The sequence below is a fragment of the Festucalex cinctus genome, chromosome 13, assembly GCF_051991245.1.
Source record: "Festucalex cinctus isolate MCC-2025b chromosome 13, RoL_Fcin_1.0, whole genome shotgun sequence".
NCBI lineage: Eukaryota > Metazoa > Chordata > Actinopteri > Syngnathiformes > Syngnathidae > Festucalex > Festucalex cinctus.
The window spans coordinates 26601656-26618743 of NC_135423.1; the positions used below are offsets into that span (position 1 = coordinate 26601656).

Genomic DNA, 17088 nt, shown 5'->3' on the forward strand with positions numbered 1-17088 from the left:
GTCCGAGAGACTTTTTTGTAGGTCTTGGGCTCCCTCATACACCTAAAAATATTCGTCGTTCTTGCTTAAACGTACAACCGGGGCTGCTTCGTTAAAAATTTCGAGGGGGCGCTATTGAGTCATTTTTGTAAAAATAGCACAATCAACAATAAAATATTGCTCATTTTACCAGGCCAGATGTGTGTGCCAAGTTTCAGGAGTTTCTGTGCATGTTTAGACCCTCAAAACTGGCGTTGTTTTCTTGGCGAACAGCGCTTAGCCACACCCACAGCAATTCGCGAAAACTCACAAACTTCGTGTTGTGACATCATGAAGGCCGAAACCCTCATCTGAGCAAATATGAGGTAGGTCCAGTTAACGTGTTTGGAGAAAAACGTAGAAGAAAATTCGTAAGAAAAAAAATTGCCACTAGGTGGCGCTATCAGTTAGATGAAATATAAGTCAGTAGATGTCTTTAGGGCTGGACTCTCATCAAATGTGTGAAATTTTGAGAAGATAGGATCATCTCGGTCAAGTTAATGCAGCTTTTATTTTCACGAAAGATCTTCAGACTTTGCGTCACCGTAGCGGCCACGCCCTTTGGCGAAAAGTTACAATATTCGGTGTGGGGCATGATCAACATCTTAAGGCTTTTCTGACCAATTTTCAAATGGATCCCTTCAACGAGCTCAGCACAGTAGCTAAAAACGTAAAGTATGACATTTATTGTTACCACTAGGTGGCGCTATATGTATAACTGAATTTTATCATATAGATGTTTTCAGGCCGTGACTATTACATTGCCTGAGAAGTTTGAGATTTTTTGGAGCTTGAACATGGGAGTTATTAAGCATTTGCTCTTTCTGGACAAATGAAATTTTAAAGGCAATATTTGATGCCCCGCCCCCGTCATATAGTATTTCAAAAAAGCAAGATATTTTGCCCAGTTGTTCTCTCAGGTCTTGAGATGATAAATGCCAAGTTTGAAGTCAATTGGATGAAAAATGTTTGCAAAGGGGGAAAAAGCATGACCACAGTGAATGTGCCAAAATAGGCCAAAATTGGACATAAAAAAATTCATAGCTCACTTCCTGTACATTTTAGCTACATGGTCCCAATAGACTTTTTTGTGCGTCTCGGGGTGCTACACGTGCCTGCCAATTTTTGTTGCTCTAGCTCAAACGTGCCGGGCTTGGTTTTTATTTTTCTACGCTAGGGGGCGCTATCGAGTCGCATTGTTATGACGACTTAATAATATCAAATTTTTCGCCGGGCCTGAGGAGTCTGCAAAGTTCGGTGAGTTTTCGTGAATGTTTAGGTACCCAAAATCGCGATCGTTTGCGGAGAATAAAGAAGAAGAAGAATAATAATAATAATAACTAGAGCTGCGAGCAGCTATAAAGGGCCCTCGCAGCCCGGGCCACATTGGGGTACTTGCACGTTGGGGTACTGGCACGTTGGGGTACTGGCATATTGGAAGCAAAATTTCTTTGAAAATGGCATAATAAACGTTTACATGTAGAATATTTTTTTGCCAGTGTCTGTCAAGCTCAACGGGTTTTGGTGATTGTTCAGACCTGCAAAAATCAGCGTCCTTTTTTATTTTTAGGCAATGAGTTGCCCTGATTGGTATTTTTTTGTAAAAGTGTATATACACATCATCGCTCGTTGTACTCATTGCACAATGTTACTTTTATTGTCCAAAGGGGCAATCAAAAATGAATAAAACAAAATGGAAACGTACATACGTTTGGATCGGTGTGAAGCCAGTGAACAATTTGAGTGGTGGAAACTAAAAGAATATTCATAACTGACTTAGTTATCACACTTAGAATGATTGTACATTTTTTGTACAAAATACCGTATGTGGGGTATTTTTTATTTTTTTTTATATAAGCCTCAAGGGCTAGGTGGCGCTGTATTTATAACTGAATGTTGTCATAGAGATACCTTCAGGCCTTGATTATAAGCATACATGTCAAGTGTGGGATTTTTTTTGGAGCATGTACCGTGGAGTTATTAAGCATATCCTTCATTCACGATATTGCTTTTAATGTCCATAGAGGCTATCAAAAATAAATAAAAATATATATATGTTTGGATAAGTCTGATGCCAGTGAACATTTTGAGTGGTGGAAACTAAAAGAATATTCATAAATGACTTAGTTATCACACTTAGAATGAGTTTACATTTTTTGTACAAAATACCGTATGTGTGGTATTTTTTTTTCATGCCTCAAGGGCTAGGTGGCGCTGCATATATAACTGAATGTTGTCATAGAGATAACTTCAGGCCTTGACGATAAACATACATGTCAAGTTTGGGATTTTTTGGAGCATGTACCGGGGAGATATCAAGCATATCATTTTTCATTGCGAAACACACATTTTGATGCCCCGCCCTCATCATATAGTATTTCGAAAAGTCAAAATTTTTCCCCCTGTCGTTGGCTCAGATCTTGACGTGGTCCAGGCCAAGTCTTGACTCAGTCGGATGAAACGTATAGGAGAAGTGGGCAAAAGTCTGCCCCCTGTGAATGTGCAAAAATCGTCAAAAATGGGACATTCAAAAATTCGTAGCTCACTTCCTGTTCATTTTAGCATATGGGTACAAGAGACTTTTTTGTAGGTCTTGGGCTCCCTCATACACCTAAAAATATTCGTCGTTCTTGCTTAAACGTACAACCGGGGCTGCTTCGTTAAAAATTTCGAGGGGGCGCTATTGAGTCATTTTTTTAAAAATAGCACAATCAACAATAAAATATTGCTCATTTTACCAGGCCAGATGTGTGTGCCAAGTTTCAGGAGTTTCTGTACATGTTTAGACCCTCAAAACTGGCGTTGTTTTCTTGGCGAACAGCGCTTAGCCACGCCCACAGCAATTCGCGAAAACTCACAAACTTCGTGTTGTGACATCATGAAGGCCGAAACCCTCATCTGAGCAAATATGAGGTAGGTCCAGTTAACGTGTTTGGAGAAAAACGTAGAAGAAAATTCGTAAGAAAAAAAATTGCCACTAGGTGGCGCTATCAGTTAGATGAAATGTAAGTTAGTAGATGTCTTTAGAGCTGGACTCTCATCAAATGTGTGAAATTTTGAGAAGATAGGATCATCTCGGTCAAGTTAATGCAGCTTTTATTGTCACGAAAAATCTTCAGACTTTGCGTCACCGTAGCGGCCACGCCCTTTGGCGAAAAGTTACAATATTCGGTGTGGGGCATCATCAACATCTTAAGGCTTTTCTGACCAATTTTCAACTGGATCCCTTCAACGAGCTCAGCACAGTAGCTAAAAACGTAAAGTATGACATTTATTGTAACCACTAGGTGGCGCTATATGTAGAACTGAATTTTGTCATATAGATGTTTTCAGGCCGTGACTATTACGTTGCCTGAGAAGTTTGAGATTTTTTGGAGCTTGTACATGGGAGTTATTCAGCATTTGCTCTTTCTGGACAAATGAAATTTTAAAGGCAATATTTGATGCCCCGCCCCCGTCATATAGTATTTCGAAAAGGCAAGACTTTTTGCCCAGCTGTTCTCTTAGGTCTTGAGATGATAAATGCCAAGTTTGAAGTCAATGGGATGAAAAATGTTTGCATAGGGGGAAAAAGCATGACCACAGTGAATGTGCCAAAATCGGCCAAAATTGGACATTAAAAAATTCATAGCTCACTTCCTGTACATTTTAGCTACATGGTCCCAATAGACTTTTTTGTGCGTCTCGGGGTGCTACACGTGCCTACCAATTTTCGTTGCTCTAGCTGAAACGTGCCGGGCTTGGTTTTTATTTTTCTATGCTAGGGGGCGCTATAGAGTCGCGTTGTTATAACGACTTCATAATATCAAATTTTTCGCCGGACCTGAGGAGTGTGCAAAGTTCGGTGAGTTTTCGTGAATATTTAGGTACCCAAAATCGCGATTGTTTGCGGAGAATAAAGAAGAAGAAGAATAATAATAATAACTAGAGCTGCGAGCAGCTATAAAGGGCCCTCGCAGCCCGGGCCACGTTGGGGTCCTTGCACGTTGGGGTACTTGCACGTTGGGGTACTGGCACGTTGGGGTACTGGCATATTGGAAGCAAAATTTCTTTGAAAATGGCATAATAAACGTTTACATGTAGAATATTTTTTTGCCAGTGTGTGTGTCAAGCTCAACGGGTTTTGGTGATTGTTAAGACCTGCAAAAATCAGCATCCTTTTTTATTTTTAGGCAATGAGTTGCCCTGATTGGTATTTTTTTGTAAAAGTGTATATACACATCATCGCTCGTTGTACTCATTGCACAATGTTACTTTTATTGTCCAAAGGGGCAATCAAAAATGAATAAAACAAAATGGAAACGTACATACGTTTGGATCGGTGTGAAGCCAGTGAACAATTTGAGTGGTGGAAACTAAAAGAATATTCATAAATGACTTAGTTATCACACTTAGAATGAGTGTACATTTTTTGTACAAAATACCGTATGTGGGGTATTTTTTATTTTTTTTTATATAAGCCTCAAGGGCTAGGTGGCGCTGTATTTATAACTGAATGTTGTCATAGAGATACCTTCAGGCCTTGATTATAAGCATACATGTCAAGTGTGGGATTTTTTTTTGGAGCATGTACCGTGGAGTTATTAAGCATATCCTTCATTCACGATATTGCTTTTAATGTCCATAGAGGCTATCAAAAATAAATAAAAATATATATATGTTTGGATAAGTCTGATGCCAGTGAACATTTTGAGTGGTGGAAACTAAAAAAATATTCATAAATGACTTAGTTATCACACTTAGAATGAGTGTACATTTTTTGTACAAAATACCGTATGTGGGGTATTTTTTTTTCATGCCTCAAGGGCTAGGTGGCGCTGCATATATAACTGAATGTTGTCATAGAGATAACTTCAGGCCTTGACGATAAAAATACATGTCAAGTTTGGGATTTTTTGGAGCATGTACCGGGGAGTTATCAAGCATATCCTTTTTCATTGTGAAACACAAATTTTGATGCCCCGCCCTCATCATATAGTATTTCGAAAAGTCAAAATTTTTCCCCCTGTCGTTGGCTCAGGTCTTGACATGGTCCAGGCCAAGTCTTAACTCAGTCGGATGAAACGTGTAGGAGAAGTGGGCAAAAGTCTGCCCCCTGTGAATGTGCAAAAATCGTCAAATATGGGACATTCAAAAATTCGTAGCTCACTTCCTGTTCATTTTAGCATATGGGTACAAGAGACTTTTTTGTAGGTCTTGAGCTCCCTCATACACCTAAAAATATTCGTCGTTCTTGCTTAAACGTACAATCGGGGCTGCTTCGTTAAAAATTTCTAGGGGGCGCTATTGAGTCATTTTTGTAAAAATAGGACAATACATGATAAAATATTGCTCATTTTGCCAGGCCAGATGTGTGTGCCAAGTTTCATGAGTTTCTGCGCATGTTTAGACCATCAAAACTAGCGTTGTTTTCTTGGCGAACAGTGCTTAGCCACGCCCACAGCGATTCGCGAAAACTCACAAACTTCGTGTTGTGACATCATGAAGGCCGAAACCCCCATCTGAGCAAATATGAGGTTGGTCCAGTTAACGTGTTTGGGGAAAAATGTACAAGAAAATTCGTAAGGAAAAAAAATTGCCACTAGGTGGCGCTATCAGTTAGATGAAATATAAGTTCGTAGATGTCTTTAGGGCTGGACTCTCATCAAATGTGTGAAATTTTGAGAAGATAGGATCATCTCGGTCAAGTTCATGCAGCTTTTATTGTCACGAAAAATCTTCAGACTTTGCGTCACCGTAGCGGCCACGCCCTTTGGCGAAAAGTTACAATATTCGGTGTGGGGCATCATCAACATCTTAAGGCTTTTCTGACCAATTTTCAACTGGATCCCTTCAACGAGCTCAGCACAGTAGCTAAAAACGTAAAGTATGACATTTATTGTAACCACTAGGTGGCGCTATATGTATAACTGAATTTTTTCATATAGGTGTTTTCAGGCCGTGACTATTACGTTGCCTGAGAAGTTTGAGATTTTTTGGAGCTTGTACATGGGAGTTATTCAGCATTTGCTCTTTCTGGACAAATGAAATTTTAAAGGCAATATTTGATGCCCCGCCCCCGTCATATAGTATTTCGAAAACGCAAGATTTTTTGCCTAGTTTTTCTCTTAAGTCTTGAGATGATAAATGCCAAGTTTAAAGTCAATGGGATGAAAAATGTTTGCATAGGGGGAAAAAGTATGACCACAGTGAATGTGCCAAAATAGGCCAAAATTGGACATTAAAAAATTCATAGCTCACTTCCTGTACATTTTAGGAATTGGCTTCCACTGACTTTTTTGTGCGTCTCGTAGTGCTACACGTGCCTGCCAATTTTCGTAGCTCTAGCTCAAACGGGCCGGGATTGGTTTTTATTTTTCTACGCTAGGTGGCGCTATAGAGTCGCGTTGTTATGACAACTACATAATATCAAATTTTTCGCCGGGCCCGAAGAGACTGCAAAGTTTGGTGAGTTTTCGTAAATGTTTAGGCCCTCAAAAATGCGATCGTTTACGGAGAAGAAGAAGAAGAAGAATAATAATAATTCTTACAAAAACAAGAGGGACCTCGCAGCGGTCGCTGCTCGGGCCCTAATAATAATAATAATAATAATAATAATAATAATAATTTTTACAAAAACAATAGGGACCTCGCAGCGGTCGCTGCTCGGGCCCTAATAATAATAATAATTTTTACAAAAACAATAGGGACCTCGCAGCGGTCGCTGCTCGGGCCCTAATAATAATAATAATAATCCGATCGAAAAACAATAGGGACCTCGCAGCGGTAGCTGCTCGGGCCCTAATTACCTTGCACACCTCTATGCCACTGAGGAAAAGTCCAAATCCGAAGGCGCTTGAGGGCATTAAAATCTCCCTCAGCAGGAGCTGAGCTACTTGAGGATGTGGCGACGGTCAGAGCCCAGCAGAAGCAACCTCTGGGGCTGCTGGTGGAAGTCTAAAATCTGCATCTCCAGAATGCGGAAAAGGACCGGCGGTTTATGGAGCTGGAGAGGTGGGTGGAGCGGTGGTCGTGGAAAGAGCACCCGGCGAGCAGGAGGCACACTCGGTGGAGCAACAAATGGCACCCTAGCTCCAAAGCAAGAGGATAGCGTTGGATTTGGAGCACATCGAGACATGTCATCCACTACTAGCACGCAACGAGAGACCTCCAACAATCATGAGATTCACCGACCGGAAAAAACAAGACGGCACTCTTAAAACAGTACGAAAACTGAAAGGAACGGACATCTACATAAATGATCACCACGGAATGCTGACATCACAAAAAGGGCAAGATATCTAAAAAAAACGCAACGAACGATCCAACACACCTTGGTACCCAACTGTAAAATATTTAGCAAATACCTGAAGAAGCAAAAGTGTTGGTGGTGAGAGATATTACAGACTTGGACAAGTACTAATAGTCATGGAACTAAGGTAACGTGACTGACCTCTCTCACTATGATAAGCACACCCAATACACAAATTTCACTAATGATCAACTATGATATGGACAAATTACAGACAAGCATTAACAGTAAATATATTGAGCTGGACACTTTTGATTACAAAGAGGACACAACAATAGATCCAAATAAAGAAATACTGCAGATCCGGATAACAATTTATTTTTCTTCCATTTCTGCATATTGTAGATATTTCATACGATGAGTATGACAGTAGTATTATTAATTCAGTGGAGAAACTATCAATAATATATTTTAACAGTAGAAGTATGTATGCAAATTTCAATTATATCAGAGTACTTACAGCAATTTACTCATCCTTTCAGTATAATTGCCATTACAGAGACTTGGTTTAATGTTGATGAAGGTGTTGATTTTTTTCCGGAGGGTTAAGTGTCACGATTGGGGGTGCGAGTGGGTGATGGACCCAAGTGTGGGGACAAATGGCAGGGAGACCGGCAGGAAGGGCGATGGGAGGAACTTTATTAAAGCACAGCAAATTAGGTGAGTGGACAGGATGGGACGTGAGAGGACTGGTCGCCAAGACTTGACCAGACGAGGGGATCCTGGTTGTCATGACGGGACGGGTTGTTAGAGGACTGGTCGACAAGACCGACTGGACGAGGGGAAGCCCGTCGCCATGACTGGACTGAACGAGAGAATAGAACTTGGGCGACTACGCGAATGTGAGCAACTTGGCAGAACGTGGGCAACTTTGTTAAAAAACAAACAAACAAAATAAAAAAAAATATATAGAAATGGGCTTCTAATGGAAAAAATAAACTAGCCCCTCCCGCCCCCCCAACTGGCGGATTCTGACGGTGATAAAAATCAATCAATCAATCAATCAATAAATAAATAAATAAATAAATAAATAAATAAATAAGGGCTGTCAAAGTTAAAGCGTTAATAGATTAATTAATCAAAGAAAATTGTCGCATTAATCACGTATTAACGCATATTAATTGCACTATTTTTTTGGACTGCACTTGAGCCTTGAACGTAACCGCGGATGGTTACATTGAAGGCTGCGCAGGTCAGTGATTAGGTCAATGCGCGGCATTTCCTACACTTGTTTTTCCAAAATGAGCGGGGTGACTCCAGTTGGTGTGCTCGGTGGTAAATTTCGCTTGAAAAAACACCCCGACGAGACTTTAGATAAAACAAAAGCATTTTGCATTTAATTAATTCATAATTGCTGAATTGCACTCAGTTGATATGATGCTGTTACCAAGTTTTTGTCAGTATTTAGCACGTTCTTTGCAATATAATTGCTGAATTGCACCCAATTGATATGATGCTGTTATGTTTTGAGTAATACACGCATGCATGCAATTAGGTTCATGCATTTAATCAATGTGTGCAAATGAAATTCAGATAAGAAAATGTCTTAATGTCAAAATATTACGGTATTTTGTATTTTAGATTATGCAAGTAATTTAGCTGATTGATCGTAATTAATCAAAATTAAAAAGTGTGATTTATTAGATTAAAAATTTTAATCGTTTGACAGCACAAAAATAAATACAAATGGGCTTCTAAAGGAAAAAAAAAGTCCCCCCCACTGGCGGATTTAAAAAATTTAATTTTTGGATTCTGATGTTTTTTTTTTTTTTTTGGTTTTGTTTTGTTTTTACTGGCGGGAATGGGTTTCCATAATACATTCAAAGTAATTTTCGAGAATAAAAACATGGACTGCATTTCTACTGCGAAAGACCTGTGTGTGAGTGAGTGCTGGCAAAGCTGTAAAGCTTTAACTCTGAAGTTAAAAAAGCTTTAACTTTGACAACACGTGTGTGTGTGTATATTTTCCCTGTTGTGTAAATAAGGCTGAATGTGTTTCCTATATTGGCTGGGTCACCCTTCAATTAAGGTTAAGGTTTTTAAGGGGGTTTTAAAAATTTGTTTGAAATAGTTGCCCGTTGTATGTGGAGTGGGATTCATGGCTAATTAAAAAAAAATGAAGAACTCACACCAAGCCAATGCAGTTTTGGGATGAAATGTGAATTACAAAGAAATCAATTAACATGTCAAACATTAAATAATTGTTTTGTTGACCAAAACAACCAAAATGAGAAGCGTTTCTTCAAGTTTACAGCATAAAACACATTCATTAAAATTGGGGTCATTTTTGACCCCACTCATGGAAGAGTTTAGGTAATAGTTTGTCATGCATCAGAGGTGTCAAACATATGGCCCGTGGGCCGGATCAGGCACGCAAAAGGGTTTAATCTGGCCCGTGAGATGATTTTTTTTAAAAGTAAAAAAAGAAAAAAAAAAGTAATGTACTGATTAATCAGCCGGCCACACTCAAAACATATAAATTTATAATTTCACAAGCAGTCCTCAGATGATCAATGCAACTTGTATGGGGAATTGTCATCCTGGGTGTCATTATTTTACACACAACTGAAACTACAGTTTGTTTAATTATTATTATTTTTTTGTAATCATACACCGACATAAACGTGTTAAATACGACACAAATTCAATTACTGGTAACACAAATAGCTATGACAAGGATTAACGTCCTTATAACATCCTTAACTGCGACACACAATGCATTCTGGGAACAATATATATGCAAAAAAGCTCAATTTAACACTCCGGAACGTATACAGGCAAAGTGTTGCCACTTTCCATTTGCATCCGTGTTATTTTTCGAAACAATATGATTACAATTGAGCTCCGTAATTTCGGGCTGGTCCACGAAAATCTGCGTATAAATGACGGCAATTGTTTTTAAGTTATATACTAGGGGTGCCCCGATACATCTTTTTCCACTTTCGATCCGATACCGATATTTCAGCCTCAAGTACTGTCCGATACCGATATCAGTCCGATACCATATCAGTAGGGGTGTCCCGATGCAACGCTTTCTACTTCCGATCCAATACTGATATTTTATCTTAGAGTACTGTAAATTAACAACATCAGTCCAATACCATATCAGCAGGAATGATACGTTTGTTTTAGTATGAAATGTTAGAAGAAACTTGATACCAGTGTTATTTAAATAAGGAATAATCAGCACCTTAAGTATGAGAAAATATGACCCGTTTATTCCTAAATTTGGGTTACCTAACTGCAACTATAACCCCGGGTTTTCACTGGATGCGGTTGCGGTGCGGTTGCGGTGCGGTGCGTCTTGACTGCGTGCTCCGGACGGGTCAATTTTTTTGTCAATCCACACCGGCTCCGCACAGCTGCGGTCCGGCAGCTCCGTCGCCGCCCACTTCCCAACGTGTCTCGCGGGACCGCGCGCGCGCGATCATGTGGCATTTCACAACGAGAGGTGGACTTCTTTTTATTTAACATTTTCTTCTTCTTCTGCTATGAGATTCCATGCAGCATCCTTTTTTTGGTTGTCCTTGTAAAGTATATTAATAACGAGAGTCGGGTCAGTGCGGGTCCACTCTTTATTTCTGTCTTCCGCGTCCGGCTGCCGCTCAGTACGGCAAGCGAGACGGGCACAACAAGCAATCGCGAACATCAAACTCACAATACATTACAGTCCTTATAAAAAGGATGTGCCGTGTCATATATTATTTTGTGGTTTTCCACCTCCAATATAAACCTCTCCTCGTCCATGTTCGCTGGTGTCTAAACCGTGAATGAGCACATGGCCCGGCGACGCCCACGTCACGTTTTGCTGAAAAACTTGCGAAATAGGAGCTGGCGAGTGTTTTATTCTGAAAGGTAACCGGAAATTTATTTTGAAACTGCCTCGGTCTTCCTGTCCCGCTCGATGTGTTTTGTGCTAGCTTGCCATTTGCCGGAGGCCTACCGCTGCGGCGTCCGGCAAAAATAGAAAATAGGTCTATCCTTGCGGAAGGCCTGCGGCACGCCGCAGCTGAGACGCAGTCGACACGCAACGCACCCGCAAGCGGTGTAAACTGCACCATTCGAATGAATGGAACCTAATTGCTTAAGTCGCCGGACCGCACCGCAACCGCACCGCAACCGGTGAAAACCCGGGGTAAGTATGTCGTGCATTTTAATAAAATAAATAGAAAATAAAGGACCCTGAGAAATAACCCGAATATAATAAACAAAAACAAATTATACTCTTTGAAGTTCTATCTCTCTCTATATATATATATATATATATATATATATATATATATATATATATATATATATATATATACACACACACACACACACACACACACACACTCAGTGTATGGTCACTATGGTGGGAACAGCGGGCGGGACAAAAAAATATATATAACCAACATAATATTGGCCATTCTCTCACTGCTCAACGTGTCCCAAGCTCCAATTTAAAATAAATAAAAATGAAAATGTAACTATAATAAAAGTAGAAAAACAGTTGGTTAATTTCACTATTCCTCCAGCTCCCCTTTCTGCAGACCAAGCATAATGTGGAGATTCTTTTTTAAGAAGATGAGCATTTCAGCATGCCGCCCCGTCAGCTTGCTTCTATACTATGCTCCTCTATGATAAATGAAGTTGCTCTGAGCTCCCGATGTCCGTGGTGAAGCTAACAGCGTTAGCAATTGCCACATAAGCCGCTATACACCTTTGAACGTCACCATACATCTGCGGTATAGTTTTATCTACGAAATAGTGGCGGATCGAAATAACGTAGCGAGGCTTGAGGTGCTCAATTACATTCAAAGCCGACAGTACTAACGATTGACAGGCTGGCCATCAAGCACAATAAATTAAGCGATCTTTTCAGTGATACTTACGTGAAGCTTTTTTGCCGTCCCGTGGGAGTTTCTTACAGTGTGAAAATGATTCCGACAGCGTTGGCTGTCTGATTATTCGCCTCGGTTCTCTTCTCAAAATCCTCATGCTCTCGTTTGTGATACTTTTTCAAATGCTTGATGAGGTTGGTTTAAACTTCTCCCTTTATTTTCCACCACGGGGAACTTCGGCTTTTGACAAATGTTGCTGTCCGCTGTCTTTTTCTTTTTTCAATGAAAAATACTCTCACACTGTCGAAATTCTCTCTTCCTCAGTTTGCTAAAAGCTAATTCACATGCATGCTTGTTTGTTTGATCACGTGACCCCAGCATGCTCGGTGCAGACGCTGCCGGATAGAAAATCAGGAGCGAAGCTGGAATGGACTGTTTATTTATGTGTGCAAATGTCGGATATTTTTGGACATGGACAGAAAAAATCCGATACTGGTTTTTGGCTGATATCGGACACAGATCCGATATCAGTATCGGATCGGGACACCCCTATTATATACCATTATTTTCCCGATGCGGCCCACTTGATAATATATTTTCCTCCATGCGGCCCCTGAGCTAACATGAGATTGACACCCCTGATCTAAGGGTAAGAAAAAGTTACTTGAAGTAAAAATGTGGTTGGAGTATGGTAATTTAGGTCTTTGCTTCATACACATCGAATTAATGTATATTTGGGATTTTTAGGATGCAGCCTTTGCGTTCAGATCCTGTCACCATGCCTGGGTCATCACAGCTGTTAGCTGATCGTCAAGAACAGGTTAACATCATGGATGCTGGTACAGGTAGGAAAATGCATTTATTATTTTATCCTTATTGTTTGTAGAACACACAATTATTTATTTGTTTAATGCTGTTTTTTTTGTTGTTGTTTGTTTCATGTGTTGTGATTTTTATTTTTCGTGTTTTAACCGGTTTTGCTATCATATGACTTGAGACCGGAGATTGAACTTGTGTTTTTGGAAAGCTATTTGGGCCACAGATCTTTTTCACAGCCACCACTCAATGATGTTGTAAGTTCTATGTTCAATGTAGACACAGAATTGTCCAGAGCCTCTGTCTTACTGGATATATAATGTCACGTCATTGATTGCATTATTATTTCACGTTGTGTGATTGCCGCGATGCCCGCTGTAATGTATTTTAACTGGTGTTTTGCATTGTTAAAGAATGATATCGTTTGTGATTTTGGGACATGTCTCCAACATAAACAGTTGAGTTTTTCCAACACCAACTCAGGCTGCTAAAGTTGAAATCAAGCATTGTTGAATGAACTGATGAAGCACGCTCACATGAGATGTGAACGTCTTCAAAGACAAACAGAACAAGCATGTTGTGATCGATTCAATGCCCTGAGAATGAAATGACCTGGAAGAATAAGAAAATTCACAGGCAGGTTTTTTTGTGGGAAAAAAATGAAGGCTATAAATCATTTAAAAAATGTTTCACCATTTACAGTATATGACCTATAACTTGTACAGTTCAATTGAAAAACATATTTTGACAGGAAAAGTAACATTTAACAGCTAAAATATTGCAGTTGAGCATATATGCACACATATTGTTGCTGTCCTGTGAAAAACACTTATGTCCATTTTTTTTTTTTTTTTTTTTTGCATTTTCACGTTTATGGAATGAAGCTGAATGCAGACATTCCAAAAACGTAAAAAAAACAAACAGCAAGTACTGGTGAGAAATTGCTGCATCTCCTTCAGTATCACTGTCAGCCAATAAGCTCCCTGACCACTTTTCTTCTCGTTTTGGAGGGGCATCTCGTTCTTGGTGATGTCACTGTTGTCCCACATTGTATCTATTGTATCTGTTTATTTTTCCTACCATCCCAAAATGTTTTTTTTTTTTCATTTTCAATTGAGTTGTACAGGTGTTAGGTTACATTAAAAGTAGGGTTAGTAGTTTTAAAGTTGTTAACAAGATTCAAACTTAGCCTCACTCCACTATCACCCCCTTCCTCCGATGTCCCTGGTCAAAGCCACGCCGCTTACGAAAACGCACCAGACACACACGGTACGTAAGGTTCACTGTATACAAGCCGACGTTAGCTATGGCTACTACTTTGGTACCATGGTTTATTCATGTTGGAACTTTGTACACACTATGTTAAAGCTACTATATGGAGGATTTCCCCCCAAAATATCTTAACGATAGCCTTTTTATTTGACCATTTATGACTAAAACATATTCTAATTAGTAGATCAACATCTTACCTGTTCACAATGGGTACTCCTACAAGCCTCTGGCCAATATTTTTCAGGAAGCGTCCGGTCCGAGTCCTTCGAATTTCCCGCCCTCTGTCTGCGGATGTGACGTCAAGCGCGTTCTCGTTCATTGTTTCCTGTCGTCGCGAAGTCAGAATTAGTACAGAATTTCGCTGAAATGGAGTCTTCTCAAAAGAGACCACCATTTGCATCTAGCGTGCCCAGACACCAGCAGTTACTCCGCGAAAAGGTTAAAAAAAAAAAAAGTCAAATGCCACGAAAAAATCTAAACTTGATAGTGACCGACGCGGGCAAGAACGAGAGTGAACATTGGTTTCGCATTTCAGCTGTGGAGAGAGTTGAGATCGTACTTGGATTTGAAAATTGATGCACAACTGGCTTGCTTTCTACTCCAAAGGTAAGAAGGGAGTATCTTGACATTTAGAAAAAAATGTGTTGTTTTCAATTAGCAGTAACTTCAAGATCGATCACTTCTTGGTCGTAACTATTGGGGTGAAAGTGAGGTGGACGCCAACATTTAGCGTGAAAGGGGCGGCAAGAATGGATGAAATAGAAAAGAATGACTTTATGAAGAACAGACGATTGAGTGAGTGAAAAGAAAAAAAAAATCTGTGACGTCACGAAGCCGAAAAATTTGAACGGCCCCATCTCCGACACGCCCCCCGCCACCCCCTGCTCTGCAATTGGCTGGAGGGGTATAAACACTGTCTGTCCAGAGAAACGTCCCGATGTTTACAAAACAAACATAAAATGGCAAAATCCAGGTTGAGGGGGGTGGGGTTTAGGAAAAAATCACCACCAAACATTAACATAAGCCCAGATGTGTAGACTGAGAAAGAGTTAAAGTGTGTACATCCTTTATTTAAAAAGTGCCTTTTCCTGACTGAAAACGACAGACCCTGCCTTTAAGAACAGAATAAAGTAGAAAGATATATATTTTTTCTCCTAGTTAAAGAATGGAACGCGATCTTTCACGTACCCACCATGTTTATGTAGTAATAGCACACAATATTCAATTTGCCTTGAAATATGAGTAAAAATGCTCGAAATCGGCTGGCACTGTCAGGGTTGTTCTTTGGATAACGTGTGGCAGTAAAAGAGTTTAATTAAGCATGATAGTGCCGCCAGTGGTTGAGAGTAGTGTTGCATAGATTGCGGGCGAAAGGGACATTGTGTGTCAGGAGGGTGTCGATGGAGGAGCTCAGTCATGTAGGGTCAGTCCAGCTTATGAAAGCCTTTATAGTTTGGTTGGAGGATTCTTCAAGTGGATTCTCTGAGGAATGGGGAGCCATTGGAGATTGGGGAGGACAGGGGTAATGTGATCACTCGTGTTCAATTTCTACTCTTGAGTTTCCCCTTTTTCCACCGTAGTGTCATATAAGTGAGTCCTCCCTGTCTGGCCATTTTCCTGACCTTCCTGTCATAGAAAGGAGGACAGACCCATGCCAAGTAATTGAGGTGATGCTTATCAATGTGTGGATAGGGAGGCTTCAGTGTTGTGTCCTGCCACTGCCATGGCGCCACTTATTATCTCTCACACATCTCTTATCTGCCATTCAGAATAACACAGCAGCGTGTGGCAACATTTTCCTTATAAGTCAAAAGGAATAATAAGCAACACTGAATAAAGCATTGAAACAAAGTGTCAACTATATTTGTGTCATGGCAAAAATAAATAGTAGTGTTTTGTTTATTTCTTATTAGTCCTGTCAAAGTTGAAACATTAACTAATTAATTAATCACAAAAAATTATTGCATTAATCACGTGTTATCGCAGATTAATCGTACTATTTATTTTGATTGCAGATGATACTTTAGCTGACAAGGGATATTTATTTATTCATTCATTCACTTACCTACTTCAAGTTATTAATCTATTGATGTAAATTTTATGCACTTGTATACTTAAAATGTTTTGTTTTGCTCTTATTTTACTAATCTTACTCTTCACTGCATGATGTTCCATATTTCATGTACAGCACTTTGCATACAGCAAATCTTGTTTTAAAGTGCTTTATAAATAATGTTGAGTTGAGTTGAGACAGTCAGAATATTTGTTCATGTCAAAATATTGGGGTCATTTTTTTCCATTTTAAATTATGCAAGTAATTAACTACTGCCCATTACCAGCTCAGATAGGCTCCAGCACCCCGCGACCCTATTGAGGAGTATATATATATATATATATATATATATATATATATATATATATATATATATATATATATATATATATATATATATATATATATATATATATATATATGGGCGGCACGGTGGTCAAGTGGTTAGCACGTCCGCCTCCCAGTTCCAGTTCTGAGGACTCCGGTTCGAGTCCAGGCTCCGGCCTTCCTGGGTGGAGTTTGCATGTTCTCCCCATGCCCGCGTGGGTCTTCTCCGGGTACTCCGGTCTCCTCCCACATTCCAAAGACATGCATGGCAGGTTAATTGGGTGCTCCGAATTGTCCCTAGGTGTGCTTGTGAGCGTGGATGGTTGTTCGTCTCTGTGTGCCCTGCGATTGGCTGGCAACCATTCCAGGGTGTCCCCCGCCTACTGCCCAGAGCCAGCTGAGATAGGCGCCAGCACCCCCCGCGACCCTTGTGAGGAATAAGCGGTCAAGAAAATGGATGGATGGATGGATGGATGGCTCGTGTCAAA

At 40.0% G+C, this 17088-nt stretch overlaps 1 protein-coding gene across 9 annotated transcripts in view; it reads left to right on the top strand.

Annotated features, from left to right (window-relative positions):
• bcas3 (BCAS3 microtubule associated cell migration factor) overlaps nt 1-17088 on the top strand; it is a 1025650-nt gene that overhangs the window by 411538 nt on the left and 597024 nt on the right. For 7 of the 9 annotated variants that reach the window (XM_077541215.1, XM_077541214.1, XM_077541217.1 and 4 more), the window contains one exon: nt 12880-12977. In XM_077541215.1, the coding sequence (XP_077397341.1) occupies nt 12880-12977 (98 nt within the window). Of the gene's footprint in view, nt 1-6878; nt 7437-12879; nt 12981-17088 lie in introns of those variants that run through there. The other 2 variants (XM_077541218.1, XM_077541219.1) reach the window with 2 other exon arrangements.